General features: G+C 35.3%; 2 protein-coding genes and 1 non-coding gene across 3 annotated transcripts; all 3 read right to left on the reverse strand.

The window, feature by feature from the left end:
* Positions 1–3,724: 3,724 nt before the first annotated feature.
* Positions 3,725–3,830, reverse strand: LOC145629596 (small nucleolar RNA R71). Its single transcript, XR_014111760.1, has one exon. It is a non-coding gene; the product is annotated as a small nucleolar RNA R71 (small nucleolar RNA).
* A 6,114-nt stretch (positions 3,831–9,944) lies between these two features.
* LOC145627107 (putative pentatricopeptide repeat-containing protein At1g53330) lies at positions 9,945–11,572 on the reverse strand. The gene has a single exon (XM_081679502.1). It carries the CDS (start codon positions 11,443–11,445, stop codon positions 10,084–10,086), a length of 1,362 nt encoding a protein of 453 aa, XP_081535628.1. The 5' UTR covers positions 11,446–11,572; the 3' UTR covers positions 9,945–10,083.
* A 540-nt stretch (positions 11,573–12,112) lies between these two features.
* On the reverse strand, positions 12,113–13,527 carry LOC145628040 (uncharacterized). The gene is made up of 2 exons (XM_081680369.1): positions 12,606–13,527; positions 12,113–12,546 (listed from the first exon to the last, which is right to left on the reverse strand). Exons 1-2 carry the CDS (start codon positions 13,525–13,527, stop codon positions 12,113–12,115), a joined length of 1,356 nt encoding a protein of 451 aa, XP_081536495.1.
* Positions 13,528–17,673: the final 4,146 nt, after the last annotated feature.

Raw genomic sequence — 17,673 nt, forward strand, 5'->3', positions numbered from 1 at the left:
AACTAAAAACAAAAAACAGGAAACCATAAAAAATTGGTTTGGACTTTTAATAAGTTTGCAGGACATAAAGACAGACTAAAGGCATGGAAGGGCTGCACACTTATACAGAGCGCATTTTAACAGAGAATAATCAAGGCCTGAAGAAGAACGGAGCTTCAGGCAGTCGAATGGTGAAATGCAATGACTAGCCTCTATTTCCACCTTGATGTGCCCTCAATTCAGTGATGCTGCTTTATCTATAGTCCCAGTGACGTACACAACTACACACTGTAAAATATAGGCAGTTAAAAAAATGAGATGAAAACAAAATGAATTAGGCCTATATTTCCACATTGGGTTTTATGCCAAATACTTACAAGGAAACAATAGTGAATTTTGGAATCTGGCTGATGGAACTATTTCCATGTAGTATTAAAGGAAGATGAAAACAGCACCGGAAATTAACATATTACATACTAGTACTGGGCTGCTTTCACAACTCGGTTAGCATAATACAGGGCGTACCTATTACAGCTAGGACAAAAAGAGTAATGCAAACAATAGTAAAGTAAACTACAGGCTACAAAACATAACATTTCCCACACAATTATAATTACATAAAAAAAATCCGCAATCATAAGTGTCAGGTCTTCATATTGTAGAATTGCCACATCCAGCAGTCAGTGCTAAATCTATTCACAATCTATAAGCTATAAGATACAATGTTGAAGCATGTACCACGGTGCCAGTGCACAAGGATGTAGGACTGACTACTGCATAAATTTTGGGAGAAAATAGTAAATTGAAGCTTTTGTACGGTTGTACCATTGGGATTGCATCCTACCTGTCCAAAACTTGTATTCGACAAGTATAATGTCCACTATCACTTCTTCAAATGCATAACTTAGTCTAATTCTTTCTATAATGCAGGATTGCCACATAAAAGATGAGTTCATTTAGGTAATCCATCAATGTTGATGTATTTGGAAATGAGAAGTGCCCAAGTTAAGTTTGCTAAATTATAAAACTTGTAGTGTTACACTTCAAGAATATGATAATTAATGGGAAGTTAAAATCCTACCCAAATATCAGTAAAGATCCATATGGCTGTCATTTGAGCATGTTTAGCCTTAATCTATAGAACTTCACTCCTTTTGTCCAGGGACTTAAGGGGGCAAAACTGCAAAAGAATGTATTCAATCAACACATTTGCAGTCTTAGCACTCTAACAAACTATAGCAATCAATTGAATTGTGAAGTTTTGATGCAGCAAATTAATCAATTGATATGATCAGAGACTCTGGTAATTGCTAGCTAAATTACTTAATCCAGATAATCGAATAGAAGCAAAAGGAAAATAAAAAAAACTCTGAAGTACTTATTTCAAAACCACTGCATAACACATTCTGAAGCAGTTTGTAAATGAAAATTTTCAGAGGTACTTTTATATTTCGTCAGCACAACACAAAAATAAAAAGTGATCTAGTCATAATATGAAGTAGCAGCCAAATAAATATTTTAAGGAATCTCATGAAAAGCTTAGCTCAACATTATTGATCCACAAGTACATAGGTAAGATTCATCAAAGCCAAGACAAGAGGAACTTAGTAGGACATATAGAGAATTCCAAAATTTGTCTCCACTGGAGTGGTCTCATGGACCATGTTCAAATAGCTGATATCACTTACAGTTTCCATGTTATGAAGGTCTGTAAAACTTTCATCGTCATTGACATGATAGACTTTAACAGGCACCATATTGCGACCGTCAACATATTCACAAATTCTTTGTAATGTTTCATATCTTCAATGCTTGTCAATCTGATCAGCTAGTCAATACTCAACAACTTTTACTTCACAAAGTTGGCGAAGCAGTTGCCTTATGGTGAACCAAATGTTTTACGGCCACATACATATTCCAGTGCCATCATTGCAAAGCTAGACATGTTATATAGCAACACTTAACAATTTCCAAGCACAACAAACTCACACAATAGCAAGAAAGAGATAATAAAGGAAGACAAGATGATTAATTGATAGACAAAAGTTAAAGAGAATACAAGTGACCGTTAATGGATTTAGCCCATAACTCTCCAGGGGTTCCAATTACAAACTTTCAAAATGCTCTCTCTTTCCTACTCCCATACTATTTAAATGACTTGGCTAAGGTCGTACACTTCATTACTACATTTACTATATAACTAATACACATTGTCTTTTCCATAAATGCCAAAGTGGCAGCTAATGAGCCAAACACAACAGTTGCATCTTTAGGATGGTGCTGCCCCATGTAGTGGAGTGGTGGTATCTCCCATTTGTTGTTGTTGTTGTTGTTGTCCCCTGCTTCTACTGCCTTGTCTCCTGCTGCAGTTGTAGAGTATGGGTGGTGTAGCTTGGTTGTGAGTTGTGAGTAGTCCTCTTTGCTAGGGGTTGGGTGAAAGTCAACCTTATGGTTAATTAAGTGATTTGGGAGAAGTGATTGTGATTAATTTGTAATTAAATTGATTATATAACATTGATTGTTGGTTCACATTGATAGGAGTAGCTATGTTAAGTTTATGTGAAGATATGATAATTATGTTAAGATATGATTTGGTATAATTCATATAGCTTACAAGCTACCTTTGATTTTGGGCTTGATAACTTGATGGCATGATGTTCTTGGTTTGGCATGGGATTGTGGATTAAATTTATCATTACTTATTGCAACTTTGATTATTTATCTCCTATTGCTAAACTATTGAGATATTTAAGTTTAAAGTTCGAGTTGTATTCTTAATTGCATGAGGTTGGTCTTACCATAGGTGAGTGGATCCCATTCCCTAGTGCTTTTAATTATTTGATTTAGAATCCATAGCTTGTTTGTCTAATTGACGAACCTAAAAAAACCTAAGTCTTTAAACTAGCTTGTGTGTTAAGATCCTTAGCAATTATATTCCGTTCATTGTGCTTGGTTTGTGAGGTGCTTGTTTATAAATGTGTGTGGAATGTGTGACCGTTTTAGCACCGTTCAAAATGACGCCATTGTCGGGCAGCGGTATTGTTAATTGCTAATTGTTTTGCTTGAGTCAAGTCACCATTTAAAAAAATAAACTAAAAAAAAAAAGAAAAAGATTTGTTTCTTTTTTGCTAGACTTGTAGCCTTGTTACTAATTGCAACGGTTGAGTGTGTATGCGCAGAGTCCATAACGGGATATTGATACCATTCAATCAAGAGATGGAACGAATATATAGAAGAATGAATGCCGTCCCTAGACCATTGAGTACTTCCCCACCTAGGGAGAGTAAATTCGAGGAACAACAAGAAGAAATGGGCGAATAACCACCACCACCATTACCAGGCCACCACAAAGACCTTTTAAGGAGTTGGGAACTCCGAGAGCCTATAGAGCTTCAAGTGGGATTGTTCCTCCAACGACCCTGGCAATGATTTTGAGATTCAGCCCGCAATGGCAATGATTTTGAGATTCAGCCCACGATGATAAATTTGATCGAAAGGAGGCAATTTAGCGGAGCAAAGCATGAGAGCCTCCTAGCACACTTCAACGAGTTTCAGAAGTGTTGTAACACGATCAAGGTGAATGGACTCTCTCAAGAGTTTGTGAGATTGAAGCTCTTTCCATTCTCCATAATATGAAGAGTCCTTGAATGGCTTGAAAATGAGGTGAGACCCAATTCTTTGAGTACTTAGGATGAAATCCCTACGGCCTTCCTAGGAAGATTTTACTCACAAAATAAAACGGGCGAGGCTAGAACATTGATCCAAAGCTTTAGGCAAAGAGCTAGTGAAACCTTGAACGAAGCATGGGAAAGGTACAATGAATATCAAAAGGAGTGTCCTTATCATTGCATCCCCACCTACCAAATCATTCAAATTTTCTATGGATGCTTGTGACCCAAGGTAAGACTAGGTTAGATGTGGGAGTCGGTGAACCAATAATGAACAAAACGGAGGAACAAAGATCATAGAAGATGTCGTGAGGCATCAAATGGATTGGCAAGAAGGAGAAAGGGAGACCCCAAAGGAGGAAATACGGTTTACTCTATTGATAACCTTAAAGCCATCAACAATTTGACATCTCAAATCGCAAATCTTGGTAAGGAGATGACATCAATCAAATCTAAGCTTGAGTCCCCCTCTTCACAACCAGTTCGTCCCTCCCAATCTAAAGGGACATGTATGAGTTCTAATCCATCTACTTCTAATAATATGCCTAGTGGATGTGTCTTTTTTTATAATTGTGGCTCTTATGATCATGATAATCCTCTTGTACTTATGCTTCTCAACCCCAACCCCAATATGAGCATGGTAACGAATTTGAAAATGAACATGTCAATGCTCAATCTTACGATCATAGGCCTAGACATGACAACCAAAGATACCAACCACCTAATCAAAGAGGATACGTGGTAAATTTTTATGATTAAAGAAACAATGATTATGATTATCATAACAAAAAATCAAGGAGGTAATAGGAACCAAAGGGACCAAAATCCCCAAGGTAACTACAACAAACAAGGTGGTTATGGTAAGTTGGTAACCATAACCATAGCAATCAAGAAAATCATCGTAATCAAAACCAATATCACCAAAGGGGGAATAATAATGCTAGGAACAATTGGAACCATAACAAAAATATGGGTCCTAATCAAAATGCATCAACTTCCAACACGAGAGGCCCTCCTGATTTTGGTCCAAGAGCTTCCTCTCCCTAAGATAATTTCTACGCACAAGCACCTCCACGTAGATCTAATTTAGAGAAAATGATAGAAAATCAAACAAAATATTTCAATACTATCATGGCCACTAGTAATAAGAAATTCAATGAGATAGTGACCCATAATAAGATACTTGAATCACAGATTTCTTAATTGATAAGTGCTTTAAAAGAAGGGGCTAGTCCTTCTAAACTCCCACCCCAACAGTTAGACCCAAAGAGACCTATCAATGCTATATCAACTAGAAGTGGGAAGGCTTTGGAAGAGACTATCCCCAAAAAAGCCATGAGAAAGTGAACATGAGTGAGCCTCCATTTGAAAGTGAGTTTGTCCATGACATTGGGGAATACCATGAAGAAGAGAGACCTTATGGAAATGAGACAGAAAAAGAGAATGAGAAAGAGAAAGGGAGAGAAACCATACAATTGCAAAAACTTTCATATCCCCATAAGTTTGTGAGAAACAAAATTGATGTGCAATTTGAAAAATTTCTTGAGATGTTAAAACAACTTCATCTTTCGATTCCCTTCACCGATGCTATTAAACAAATGTTCAACTATGCTAGATTTCTCAAAGATATTTGAGTGGAAGAAGGAAGTGTGATTTAGTTGAAATGGTGAATTTCATTAAAAATTGTAGTGCTATAATCATGGACAAAATGTCACCAAAATTGAACGATTCGGGTAATTTTTCTATCTCTTGTACTATTTATAAAATGCAAATTGATGACGCCTTGTGTGATATAGAGACTAATGTTAGTCTTATGTCATATTTCGTTTATCAAATACTTAAAATAGGGGAGCTTTTACCTACTAATATTACCCTTCAATTGGCCGATAAAATTTCCAAAGGTTAAGATTGAGAATGTTCCTTTAAGGGTGGGAAAGTTTGTCATTCGGGTTGATTTTGTAGTTCTAGAAATGGATGAAGATGCTTACATTACTACAATTCTTGGTAGGCCTTTTCTTGTTACTCTAGGTGCTTTAATTGATGTAAAAAGTACCAAGATAACACTCAAAGTAGGAGATGAGGTCATAGAGTTTAATTTAAATGAAACCATGAAATATCCATGTTCAACTTTGGAAAACTACATGATGATAGATTCAATAGATCATATTGTGAATTTTATGCATGAGCACTTGCTTACTTCTAACAATGCCCAGGAGTTGTAGAGTAGTACCTTTTTGCCCACAAGAAATGTTTTTTTTTTCAATTCTTTTGTCATGCCATTATTTTGAACGAATCTTGTAGGTGCTAGCACAATTATAAGCATCTAAACAAAGTTCCTAAGGTTCATGTAAGTCAAGCAACCGTTGCTCACCCGCACTAGCCAAGTTAAAATTAATCTACTTTACAGCGCATTGAGGGGGCGTTTGGTTCGCAAACTGGTATGGGGTTGGAATCAGGAATGAAACCATAGTGGAATGGGTTTGGAACTTGATTCTTAATACCATATGTTTGGTATGACTATAAAATGCAATTTTTTTTCTTTTATTTAATGCCTAAATGTATGGGAAAGAGCCAAACCCACCTTTTCCCCAAAGGTTTCTAAACCCCATACCTTTGGGGTTTGAGGTATGGGTTTGAAACTCATAAAATCATAAAACAAACATAAGGTATGGGTTTAAATCATTCTAAACCCATACCTTATACCTTAATTATGTGAAACAAACACCCCCTGAGTACGATGCTCAAGCTATACCGGGAGATGGCAAGACTTACCATAAACAAGGCAGTAGGGAGTCGTACCGATTGGGGTCTTAAAGGCCCAATGAAATCAACTCCCCAAACATAAAAAACTTCTAGCTCAAGAATAGGACTTTGGGACATCTCATTTCTTCTTGAAGCATTTTCTGTTCTTTGGCAACAATCACAAGATTTGACAAATCCCCATGCATCTCTAAAGGTATGAGGCCACCACAAACCACTTTGCAAGATTTTCAAAGCTGTCTTGTTAGTTCACATACGGGATCCACAAAGATCCGAATGACATGGTTTCAACACACTTTGTATCTATTTTAGGGACTACATTCTCAACTACGGTTATTCCCTCTATTTTAAGGATCACATGATAAGAGAAACTCATTTAGAACTCTAAATGGGGAGATGATGCCCGCATCAAGGGGTTGGTGATTTCTTTCTTCACCACCTTCATTTGAAGATTGAGTTTCCTTTGCCTTTTAATAGAAGGTTTAACACTCTCCTTAAGTGTTATGTGGTGCATACATGAAGCGAGATTTATACCTTTGAGGTTATCGATGGTATAGCCTAAAGCACCTTGGTGGTTTTTTAAGACACCACATAACATTTGAGTTTGGCTTCATTCAAAGAAGAATTTACATACATTAAGTGTGATGGTAGAGGTTTGAGCTTTACCATTGAAGCACCCTTACCTTCTATTGTTTTTGCCACTTCCAATGCATCTTGGCTTGTGATTCTCATGTAAACTTGCTCATTGCTTCCCTCTATTTTTCTTATAAGCATTTGTTCATACAATGTCATTTCCTTGCTTTGATCACCTATTTTTTCCTTGTTCAATAAGACATTCTCAAGGGCATAATTGGAAGTGAGCAAGTGCTCATGCATAGAATACACAATATGATTTATAGAATCAATCTTCATGCAATTTTCCAAAGTTGAATATGGATATTTCAAGCTTTCATTCAAATCAAATTTTATGACCTCATTACCTACTTTGAGTGTTATTTTGACACTTTTCACATCAATTAAAGCACCCGAAGTAGCCAGAAAAGGCCTCACGAGAATTATAAACTTGTTAGCATGTTCATCCATCTCTACAACTACAAAATCCATCGGAATGGCAAACTTTCCCACCTTTAAAGGAACATCCTCAATCTTACCCTTTGGAAATTTTATCGATCTATCAGCCAATTGAATGGTAATATTAGTAGGTAAAAATTCCCTTATTTCAAGTCTTTGATAAACGGAATATGCACAAGGCTAACATTAGCCCCTAGATTACACAAGACGTTATCAATTTGCATTTCATAAATAGCACAAGGGATCGAAAAGTTACTTGGATCTTTCAATTTTGGTGGCATTTGGTTCATAACTATAGCACTACAATTTTCGGTGAGATTCACCGTTTCAACTAAATCACACTTCCTTCACCACTCAAAAAATATTTAAAAAATCTAGCATAGTTGGTCATTAGTTTAATAGATACGGTCAAGAGAATCGAAAGGTGAAGTTGCTTAAACATATGAAGAAATTTTCCTAATTGCATATCAATTTTGTTTCTCACAGACTTATGGGGATATGGAAGTCTTTGCAATTGTGTAGTTTCTTTCCCTTTCTCTTTCTCATTCTCTTTTTCTTTTTCATTTTCATAAGCTCTCTCTTCTTTATGGTTTTCCCTAGTGTCATGGACAAACTTACTTTCAAATGGAGGCTCACTCATGCTCACTTTCTCATAGCTTTTCTTGGGGTTATCCTCTTCCAAAATCTTCCCTATCTAGTAGATATAGCATTGATAGACCATTATGGTTTGCCACCCGGTTATACCAGTGGGTCGAAAACTAACCCACCCCGCAGGTTAACTAGGGCCACTCTTTGCCCTTACCCTTTCTTGATTGTTTTGCTTCACACCAAGGACGGTGCTCTATTCTATCTTAGGAGGGTTTTTTTTTTTTTTTTTGTATATTTATGGGCTTAGGTGCATGATTTGTATGGGTTGAGAGTCGTTGTGGTGACTAGGGGTAGGTTCTTTCCTATTTTCCTTCCATTTGTGTGGGGTTGGATTTTGGCTAGCTTGGGGTATGGTGATGTGATGATGAGTGAATATTGATTCTTGGTGGTTGATTGTATTGTGTTTTTCTTTCTGTAATTTGAAAATGTTAATGAGAAATGATGTTGTGTTGAGTGGATGGTTTTTGCCCCCTCTTGAAGCATTAACAATTTTGAGGTTTAAACCTTATCCAATGAAGCACTAACAATGATCGAAAATGTAAGAAATTTATACCTTAAGTTTGATGGTTGAGCTCTGCACTTGGAGGTTCCTTTTCATTTCCTTTCTTGCATTCCTCTTCTACCTCCTCTTTCCCAAAACATTAAGGCAATACTACAATGGAAAGTAACACCACTACATACATCACGATAGAAGCTCCTTGAAAAGCAGCACAATGACACTGTTAGCTACTTGTATTTGTTGCATATTAAAGTGATTAGGCACAGAGAGTTTTATAGTAGCATTATGTCTATGTGTGGTGCATTCCCAGCTTTTGTTTCAGAAACCATATGTAGGAATTCTTAATAAAATTTAAGTAAATCAAAGAGATTTTGCCACCCATAGAAGAACTTGAAATAGGTTTACAACGTAGCCACATACCATAACACATACATGTTTTGCAAGATTTGTTATACTTGACAATGATCAGGCTTCAGAGAAACTCTAAATTAAAAAGCTATCAATGCAGATAAAAGGACACTTAATAAACACTCACATAGTACTGAGCTGCTTCCTCAACTCTGCCGGCATACACAGTGCATTACCCTTGATCATTGATACAAAAGAAAAATGCAAATGAATGAATAAACTGCAAAAAGCACCTGTAAAATAACATTATTAGAGTAAACAGAATTCAAGACAGATCAAAGTATTATACGAAGTATCCACAATTGTAAGGGACAGCCCCTTCATAAAGTAGAATTATCGTATCCTGCATTCCTTGCTTATTTTATTATACTAGCATGATTACCTTGGATGTTAAAGTTTAAAACTAATAGCATAAGCCACCGCTGAAACAATCGGGAAAACAACTGAGCAGTTAAACAAAGTCAGAAGACAGCCCTCAGGCACCGACACAGAATTAACAGCAAAGAGTCGCAAAGCACATCAGCACAAAGATAATCCGCAAACTATATTGATGTTACTTGATTGTAAACAGTGCATTATATAAACTTCTAATAAAGTTTAAAAACATCAGCAGTGTAGTACAAAATGTATGTCTATCATTATTCAATCTTCTTCACATTCTATTGTTAAACAGTAATCATCAATCCTCCTTGAAACAGTTGTTCCTGAGCACTTAAAAATAGCAGAGGGGAAATTCTAAAAGGTAAAAAATAAATAAACAATTAGAAAATGGGAAATAGTTTTATCAAAGAAGATTATAAAAAGGTAGTTAAACATTTAAGGAACTATCAGCAGGTAGGAGAACAATGGAGGAAGGGGGGGGGGTGAAAATCATGAATGGAAAAAGATGGCGAAACACGTGAAATGCCAAAATAAGTTAAATTATTCAGACCCAAATACATGTGATTAGCCATCAAGCATTGCAGCCCAAATGTTATATAAAGTAATAAAGTTATACAGTGACACAAGAATTATCGAGGGAAGTTCAAGGAGTCGCAGTATATGGATTAGCTAAAGCATTGAAACATCATGGAAATCCAATAGCTCATAATTCGAGGAAATGGCTGAAACAGCTAATGTCCAAGAATTGGTGTCAATATAATTTCCTTTGGCTAGAATATTTACTACTTCAAACAACAATTCCAAATCCCCTTCTTCACACAGAAGGTTCATAAATTTGTTAACAGTCAAAAGATGAGGGGCATAACCCTTGAACACCATTTCATCCAAAATAAATGCCACTTCCTTCAGTTTCATCCCAGAAAGAAGCCCCTGAACAACTATCCGATAAGACACAACATCAGGTTTACATCCTCGCCTAGGCATATCTTCAAATAAATCAGTGGCTTCTCTTATTTTTCCCTCGTTGAAATAGGCTTTGATCAACACATTATAACTAATGACATCAGGTTTACATGTTTTCCCTTCCATCTCATTTAAAACCTCCAATGCTAAGTCAAAACGCTTCTCGGCACAATATCCACTAATGAGAGCATTATAAGTCACGGTGTTAGGCAAACACCCAATTCTTTTCATCTCCTCCAACACAACAACAACCTCATCCTTTCGCCCAACCTTAAAAAGACCACTAATCAAAGTAGTATAAATAGCCGAATCCACTTCAACGTTCTTTTCTAGCATCTCATCCTTAAGTTTAAATGCCAAATTCAACTCTTTAATCTCACAAAACCCCTTGATCAATGAAGCATAAACATAAAATGTAGGTTCAACATTGTAAACCCGGGTCATATCTTTCTTCAACCTAAGCGCCTCCTTCACCTTCAAACTCGCACAAAGCCCCGTAATCAACGTAGAAAAAGTCACCTCATTAGGCCGAACCCTTCTCTCACGCATTTCATCAAACATCTTCCATGCACTCTCCAAATCATTCCGCACCCTATAAGAATTAATCACGATATTATAACTACAAACATCTGGGGAAGCAAACCAATCAATACCCACAAAAACCCTTTCCAATTTATCAAATTCCCGACAAATTAATAACCCATTCAACAGAGTATTCAAGGATTTCACCGTTCTTGGACATCGAAACGAGGGAATTTCATCGAACACATGGAGTGCTCTTTCGGGCAATCGAGCTCGAGCATAATAAGTAATTACATTGCAGAAAATGATTTCTGTAGGTGTAAAACGAGTTTCAAGCTTCAATTTTGACAGGATTAGTTCCAATTCATCGAACATTTTTGCTCGGCCAAGTTTGGTAATGATGAGATCATAGGAAAGGAGGGAATATGGGTAGGGTTTATTGTTAGAATTAGGGTTTAAGAAGAGATTGAGGGCAAGTTTTGGGTCTTTTTGTTGTCGAAGAAGAGCAGAGAGTCGAAATGGAGAGAAAGGTTTCAATTTCTCCATTGTTTGTTGGTGAACGTTGAAGGCGGGAAAATCGAAAATGTATTGCTTCTTCCTCAAATTTGGGCTTATTGAAGTAACTTTTGGGAAATCAGCGGATTGAGGCAAATCCACTAATCCTATCCGCTTATTCCGCTCCCCCACCAAGCACAAAAAAATATTAAATTGGTTGGTCAAGTCTCTAAGAGTATACCCAATGGATGACCCAAAATATTTGGTCATGGATTATTAAATAATTTCTTTCTCTTTCCACTCAACTCACATGACCTACCATGACCAAAGACTCCCAATGGTTGCCCAAAATTACTTTGCTCATGATTTTCTCTCTCCTACTTTTACCATACCCCACCATATATTCTCTCTCTTCTATCCCACCATATAATTAAAATTGTTGTTAAAAAAATAATAATTCCTATAATTGTTGCACATAATTAAAATTTAAAATGCTTAATGATAAATATAATTATACAATAATTGTAATCAATGATGTATTATTGAAGCGCAAATGTAAAATACATGGACACTTAATTTAAAAGCTCGTTAAGTAATAATAATACACGATAGTACGATAACACATGCATGATTAGAACACATTATTTAGCATTAGCTAAAACATACACTAAGCATAATTACTTAAATAAAATACTCTTAAAGGCCTAATAATACATCATTACTGCCTATTATAAGACTCCCCATATCTAAGCCATAAATGTTCCACTAAATCTGACTTCAAGGCTCTATGGGTAACTTCATCACGAACTCGAGCTCTATTAACCATGTAAGTCTCCAAATTAGCTGGTCGATTACTACTGTTGCTAAATTGAAATGGCCCTTGAGAGTTTCTTCTACTTGAAGACGGGGGTTCAGCTAGCTCATATTCATTTGGATCATCATACCTTGGATCATTATATCTTGCGTATGTATCTCGCCCATCCTCGACGATCATGTTGTGTAAGATGATGCAAGCTATCATAATTTTTCCAAGCATTGATACATCACGAGCCAAACCAGGATGCCGCACAATGGCAAAACGAGCTTGTAGTACTCCAAATTCACGTTCGACATCCTTTCGCTGACCTTCTTGCTTTTTGGCGAAATGACCCTCTTTTTCATTTTGGGGAGGGATATTGTGGGAATGAATGTCGCCCATGTAGGATATATACCATCAGTGAGATAATATCCCATATTGTATTGGTGGCCATTAACGATATAGTTAACCGAAGGTGCACGACCTTCGAATATATCATTAAATAATGGAGACCTGTCAAGAACATTTATATCATTACACCTATCTGGCGCCCCGAAAAAAGCATGCCAGATCCAAAGGTCTTGTGATGCCACAACTTCTAAAATCAAAGTGGGCTTATTAGCTCTCCCGGAAAACATGCCCTTCAATCTTAAAGGACAATTCTTCCATCGCCAATGCATACAATCAATGGATCCCATCATCCCTGGAAAGCCTCGACGTTCTCCATCTCGTAGGAGTCTAGCCATATCCTCTTCATTAGGTCTTCTCAGATAGTCGTCACTAAAATAAGAGACAACTCCTTCAACAAAATGTTGTAAGGAGTCTCGCGCAAGAGATGCACTAATCCGTAAGTAGTCGTCAACGGAATCAGCAGCAGTTCCATATGCAAGTAATCTTAAAGCCGCGGTGCATTTCTGCAATGTTGATGCTCCAAATCTACCAGTAGCATCTTGCTGTTGTTGAAAGAACTGATGACATTCTTCTAAAGTATGCACAATACGTAGAAAGACGTGCTTTCTCATGCGAAATCTCCGATGGAACAAGTTTGGAGGGAACACTGGAGGAAAAGCAAAATAGTCATTCCATAAACGGTTGTGTCCGTCTTCACGATCCCTTTCGACCAGCGTCCTTGGTGCCCTTGGAACTTGATTAACCATTTGAAATAATTCAACTGGATTGGTCATTATGAATTCATCCATCATTTGATCAACAAGACAATTTGCTTGCCTCCGTCTCTCATAACGTCGGTTGTAGTCATCATCGGAATTTTGATTTGTGTTGGCAGATGAATTGGAAGAGTTGGAAGATGAGTCGGACGAATTAGAACTCTCAGACATTTTCAAAGCTAAGGAAGTTACTTTGATGAGAGATCTAATAGATTATTGGTTGAGTGAAACCAAATTAAAACATATAGCAATATATAGAACAATGTACGAACTTTAATAATAGTGTATTGTTGTAATGCTATCATTCACCATAAAAAATAATGTACTGAAAAGAAGCTTCAATGTGATTTCATATCAATAGGTTGTGTGGTCATTTTTATGACTTATCAAAATCAATAATTGCTTCACTTTTTCAGAAGAGTAAGTCTTTGGTTTTTCCAATGAACAATCACATCAAATTATACACCATCATCATTTATCAGAAAAATACAAATAAGTAAGTTCATGTGAACAATGCACAATTTATGTTATTGTTACATCTCATCAATGTCAGTAATGCCATTAATGCACAACTTTTTAAGAATAGTAAACTATTTAAATATGACAGTCATACATCACATAATAGTACAACTATATTAGAGCTATTTAAAAACAACATAATGACTACACATTAATTGATAATAAATAACAACTTAAACAACATGATTACAACTTCAAGTACAAAAGCGGTTACTAAACAACAAACTAATCATTCTAGAATATAACACTACTACATTTTGAAGAAATAAATTAATTGGATGGGAATAATATCTTCACTAAATTGTTCCTTCGTTCTTGATCCTCTTCTGATAAGTATGGCTTTGCTTCAAGTATCTTGAACAATTCCAAGTTGATTTTCCTTTGCTTTCGTGCTTCTCTCTCCCTTTCTAGCTGAGCATTTTCAGCTTCTTTCTCTCTCTCGAACCTCAACTTCATCATCTCCATCTCAGTTTCAAATTGCCTTGTTATGTTCATGTTTTGAATAGTAAGCAACCACTGCTGAGAATTTTCCGTCGCCATGTTCATAACGTTGTTCTTACCTTTATTTTTGGTACAATCATCAATAGAGGGGAAGCCTGAACACCCAGCATCACCACTAGTCGGTGTATCTGGGTCTGTTGAAGACGAGTAATTACCAACTTCATTAATTCGAGATCTCTTTGAAACACCGGACTGGGTTGCTGTCTTCTGCTTACATGTCTCGACTGGATCTTCATTTTTCGCCCATATTTGTTCATTTTTCAGAATATCCCAAGCATGCATATCTTGGAAAACTCTACTGGTATTTTTCCTAGTTTTGTCATCTCCATAAATTCTACGCGCAACCTTAATAACATCGTCGTCAGAGTGACCACTTCCTCTCCTTGATGCAGCATGTGCATACGCACCAGAAAATTTTGAACAATTAGCACTTAGCCTTTTCCACCGACATCTAAGTGGCTCCAAAGCCCTTACTCTTAGCAAATCATCCTTCTTAATCTCTTCAGTACCTTGTTCAAATTTCCTCTCTCTAAATAATCTAACATTATTAAACATTGCCTCAACTTTTGCCCAGAATTCATTCCCCTTTTGGTTGGTATTTGTTTTTTTTTTATCTTTACTTACCTCAAGCCAAGCTCTCACAAGGACCTCCTCTTCAGCGTGCGACCAAAAATTCCTTCGATCCGTATTGCCTCTACCTCCGCCTCCTACATCCCCACCTTCATTTTCTTTAGCTTCGTCATCATTATCGTCATCAGAGTCAGCAGTTGATCTATATGACCAATTAAAATTTGTATTTGCACCTTCACCTTCTGACATGTTAAAATGTTGCGACATAGGGAAGGATGTTTCATTTTCAGTAAATTGACGATTTTGAAAAGGTGAGTGTCCTTCAGATGGAAGAACATTTTGAGAATATGAGAAGTTAAGAACTTGTTGTGGTCGTAAAGGGAATTGTGATATAGAACTTGGATTTGTGAAATTGATGTTATTCATTCCATAATTTGGAAACTGTGGAAAACTTTGTGAGTTTGGTTCCACTTGAGAGTTGAGATCTATTTGATAATCAGAAAATGAAGGTTGAGTATTTAAATTTTTTTTCGATTTTGAAGGATTTTTTTTCCGATTGGATTTATCCATATTCAATAGTTTTTTGGATTTTGTAGATAAAAAAAAAATTACTTTAAAAGGAATGAATTGAGCTAAATGAAGAAAATGAGCTAAATGAAGAAATTGAGCTAAATGAAGGAATTGAGCTTAATGAGAAGTTATTCAAAAATACCTCAATATTGGTCTCTTTTTATAGAGAAAAAAAAAATAAAGACGTTGGTAATTTTTTTTTTATTTGTATTTTTTAATTTATTACCGTTGCAAAAATTTGCAATGATAATAATCTAGCCGTTGTATGCATGCGTGGTGTCATCCAACAATATTTCCGTTGGTGTCATATGTTGCAAGTACATGCAACTTTTCCTTTTTCTTCATCCAATTATAACCTACCACTTGTCATTTACATTTTCATGACCACATTTCTAGTTTGGTCATCTTTAAGACCTGGTCATCACTTTTTTCCATCAATTTTTTCTTTGTTTCATTTTTTTTATATAAAAACTCTACTCTCTCTCCTCATGACCAAAGACTTGGTCATCCATTGGCCTCACTCTAAGAGCATCTCCAATGGTTTGATTGTAAGGACTTGCTTGCAATATAAATAAAATTTCAAGCTACATGAGTACCATTGGAGAACAAAAAATTGAGCAACATGCTAGCAATTGTAGCCTAACCAAGCTACATGCTTGAATGAAAAAGAGATAACTAAACTCCACTCATATTGTAACATGTGTACAATTATTTATTTATTGTTTAATATTTAATTTTTACAAACTAAAAGATGTTGTAGCTTACTATTGGAACACTTTATTGCTAAAAAGTGTTGTAGCTTAAAAATTAATGTCAAAAAGCAAGTTACTAATTGTTCAATCCTCTAATTTTGCTACAATCTGTTGAGCATAGCTTATAGGGAAATCTTAGAGCCTCACCGAGTCACTGTGTTAGATCTATAGTAATATACTGGGTTAGAACCCGTGCGATGCACAATTTATATAAAATTTATTTTTATAATTTGTACATTTTTTTTTAAAAAAATTGGATAAATATAAATAAGAATATATATATGACTTGTACAAAATATCTGTATTTTGAAAATTTTAGATTTTTATCAAATTATGATATAATATGTTCAACTTTGCCTAATACTCCCTTCGTTTTTAAATACTTGCTCTAATTCTCCATGCGCGGAGTTTTAGGAGAAATTGGAGAAAATAATAAAATAGGGAGGTAGTGGACTAAGTGGAAGAATAAAAAATGGTAAAAAAACAAAAGTAGTGGGGATAATTAGAGGAGATAGAGCATGATATTAATAAAATATGATTAATGGTGAGTCCATTAGGTGAGAGAAAGTAATTAAATATTATAAAAGTTTTCTAAATAAGGAAATGGAGCAAGTATTTAAAAACGGCCGGAAAAGGAAAGTGGAACAAGTATTTAAAAATGGAGGGAGTACATATTTAATGTAGGAGTATATTTATTAGTGTACAACTTAAAATTATTTCATTTTTTTAAGGATAAATTGATAGGTGCGAGCACAAAATTGACAAATCCCTACGAAACCTAAAATTTATATTTATTAGTGTACAACTTAAAACTATCCATTTGTAATATAAATTTCACTATCCCCAAATTACCCATTTCAATTTTAAAAATTACCTCACAAGTAAAATTAAAAATTAAAAATTAAAATATAAAATTAACTACCTTATCACAACTATTTTTTTTATAAGAATAAAAAGGAGAATATAGCTTAATTAGTTTCTTATATACTATGTATATATATTTTTTAAAACCAAGTTTCTTATATTGCACACACAAGAAATGAGTGTGTGTGTTTTTTACCTGTTCATATAGTACTAAATAAGGCCCCGTTCACTCCATCTTAAAATAATAATATTTTGTAAAAATAATTTTAGTTCAGTAAAATTAATTTCAGTTTTATAAAATAATTTTAGGTCAGTAAAAATCAGTAACTTTTAAAAAGAATATATAATAGAAAATCTGTTTAAAAAAAAATTAGTTTAGTAAAAATAATTTTAGTTTAGTAAAAATAATTTAACTTCAGCAAAAATAACTTCAACTCAGTAAAAATAATTTCATTTCAGTAAAAATAAATTGAAGTGAACAAGTCTTAAGTGCATTTTTCGTATTGTAAAGAGAACAAATATTTTTTTACCCAAATATAAA

Source organism: Chenopodium album, chromosome 4, assembly GCF_948465745.1.
Source record: "Chenopodium album chromosome 4, dcCheAlbu1.1, whole genome shotgun sequence".
NCBI classification, from domain to species: Eukaryota; Viridiplantae; Streptophyta; class Magnoliopsida; order Caryophyllales; family Amaranthaceae; genus Chenopodium; species Chenopodium album.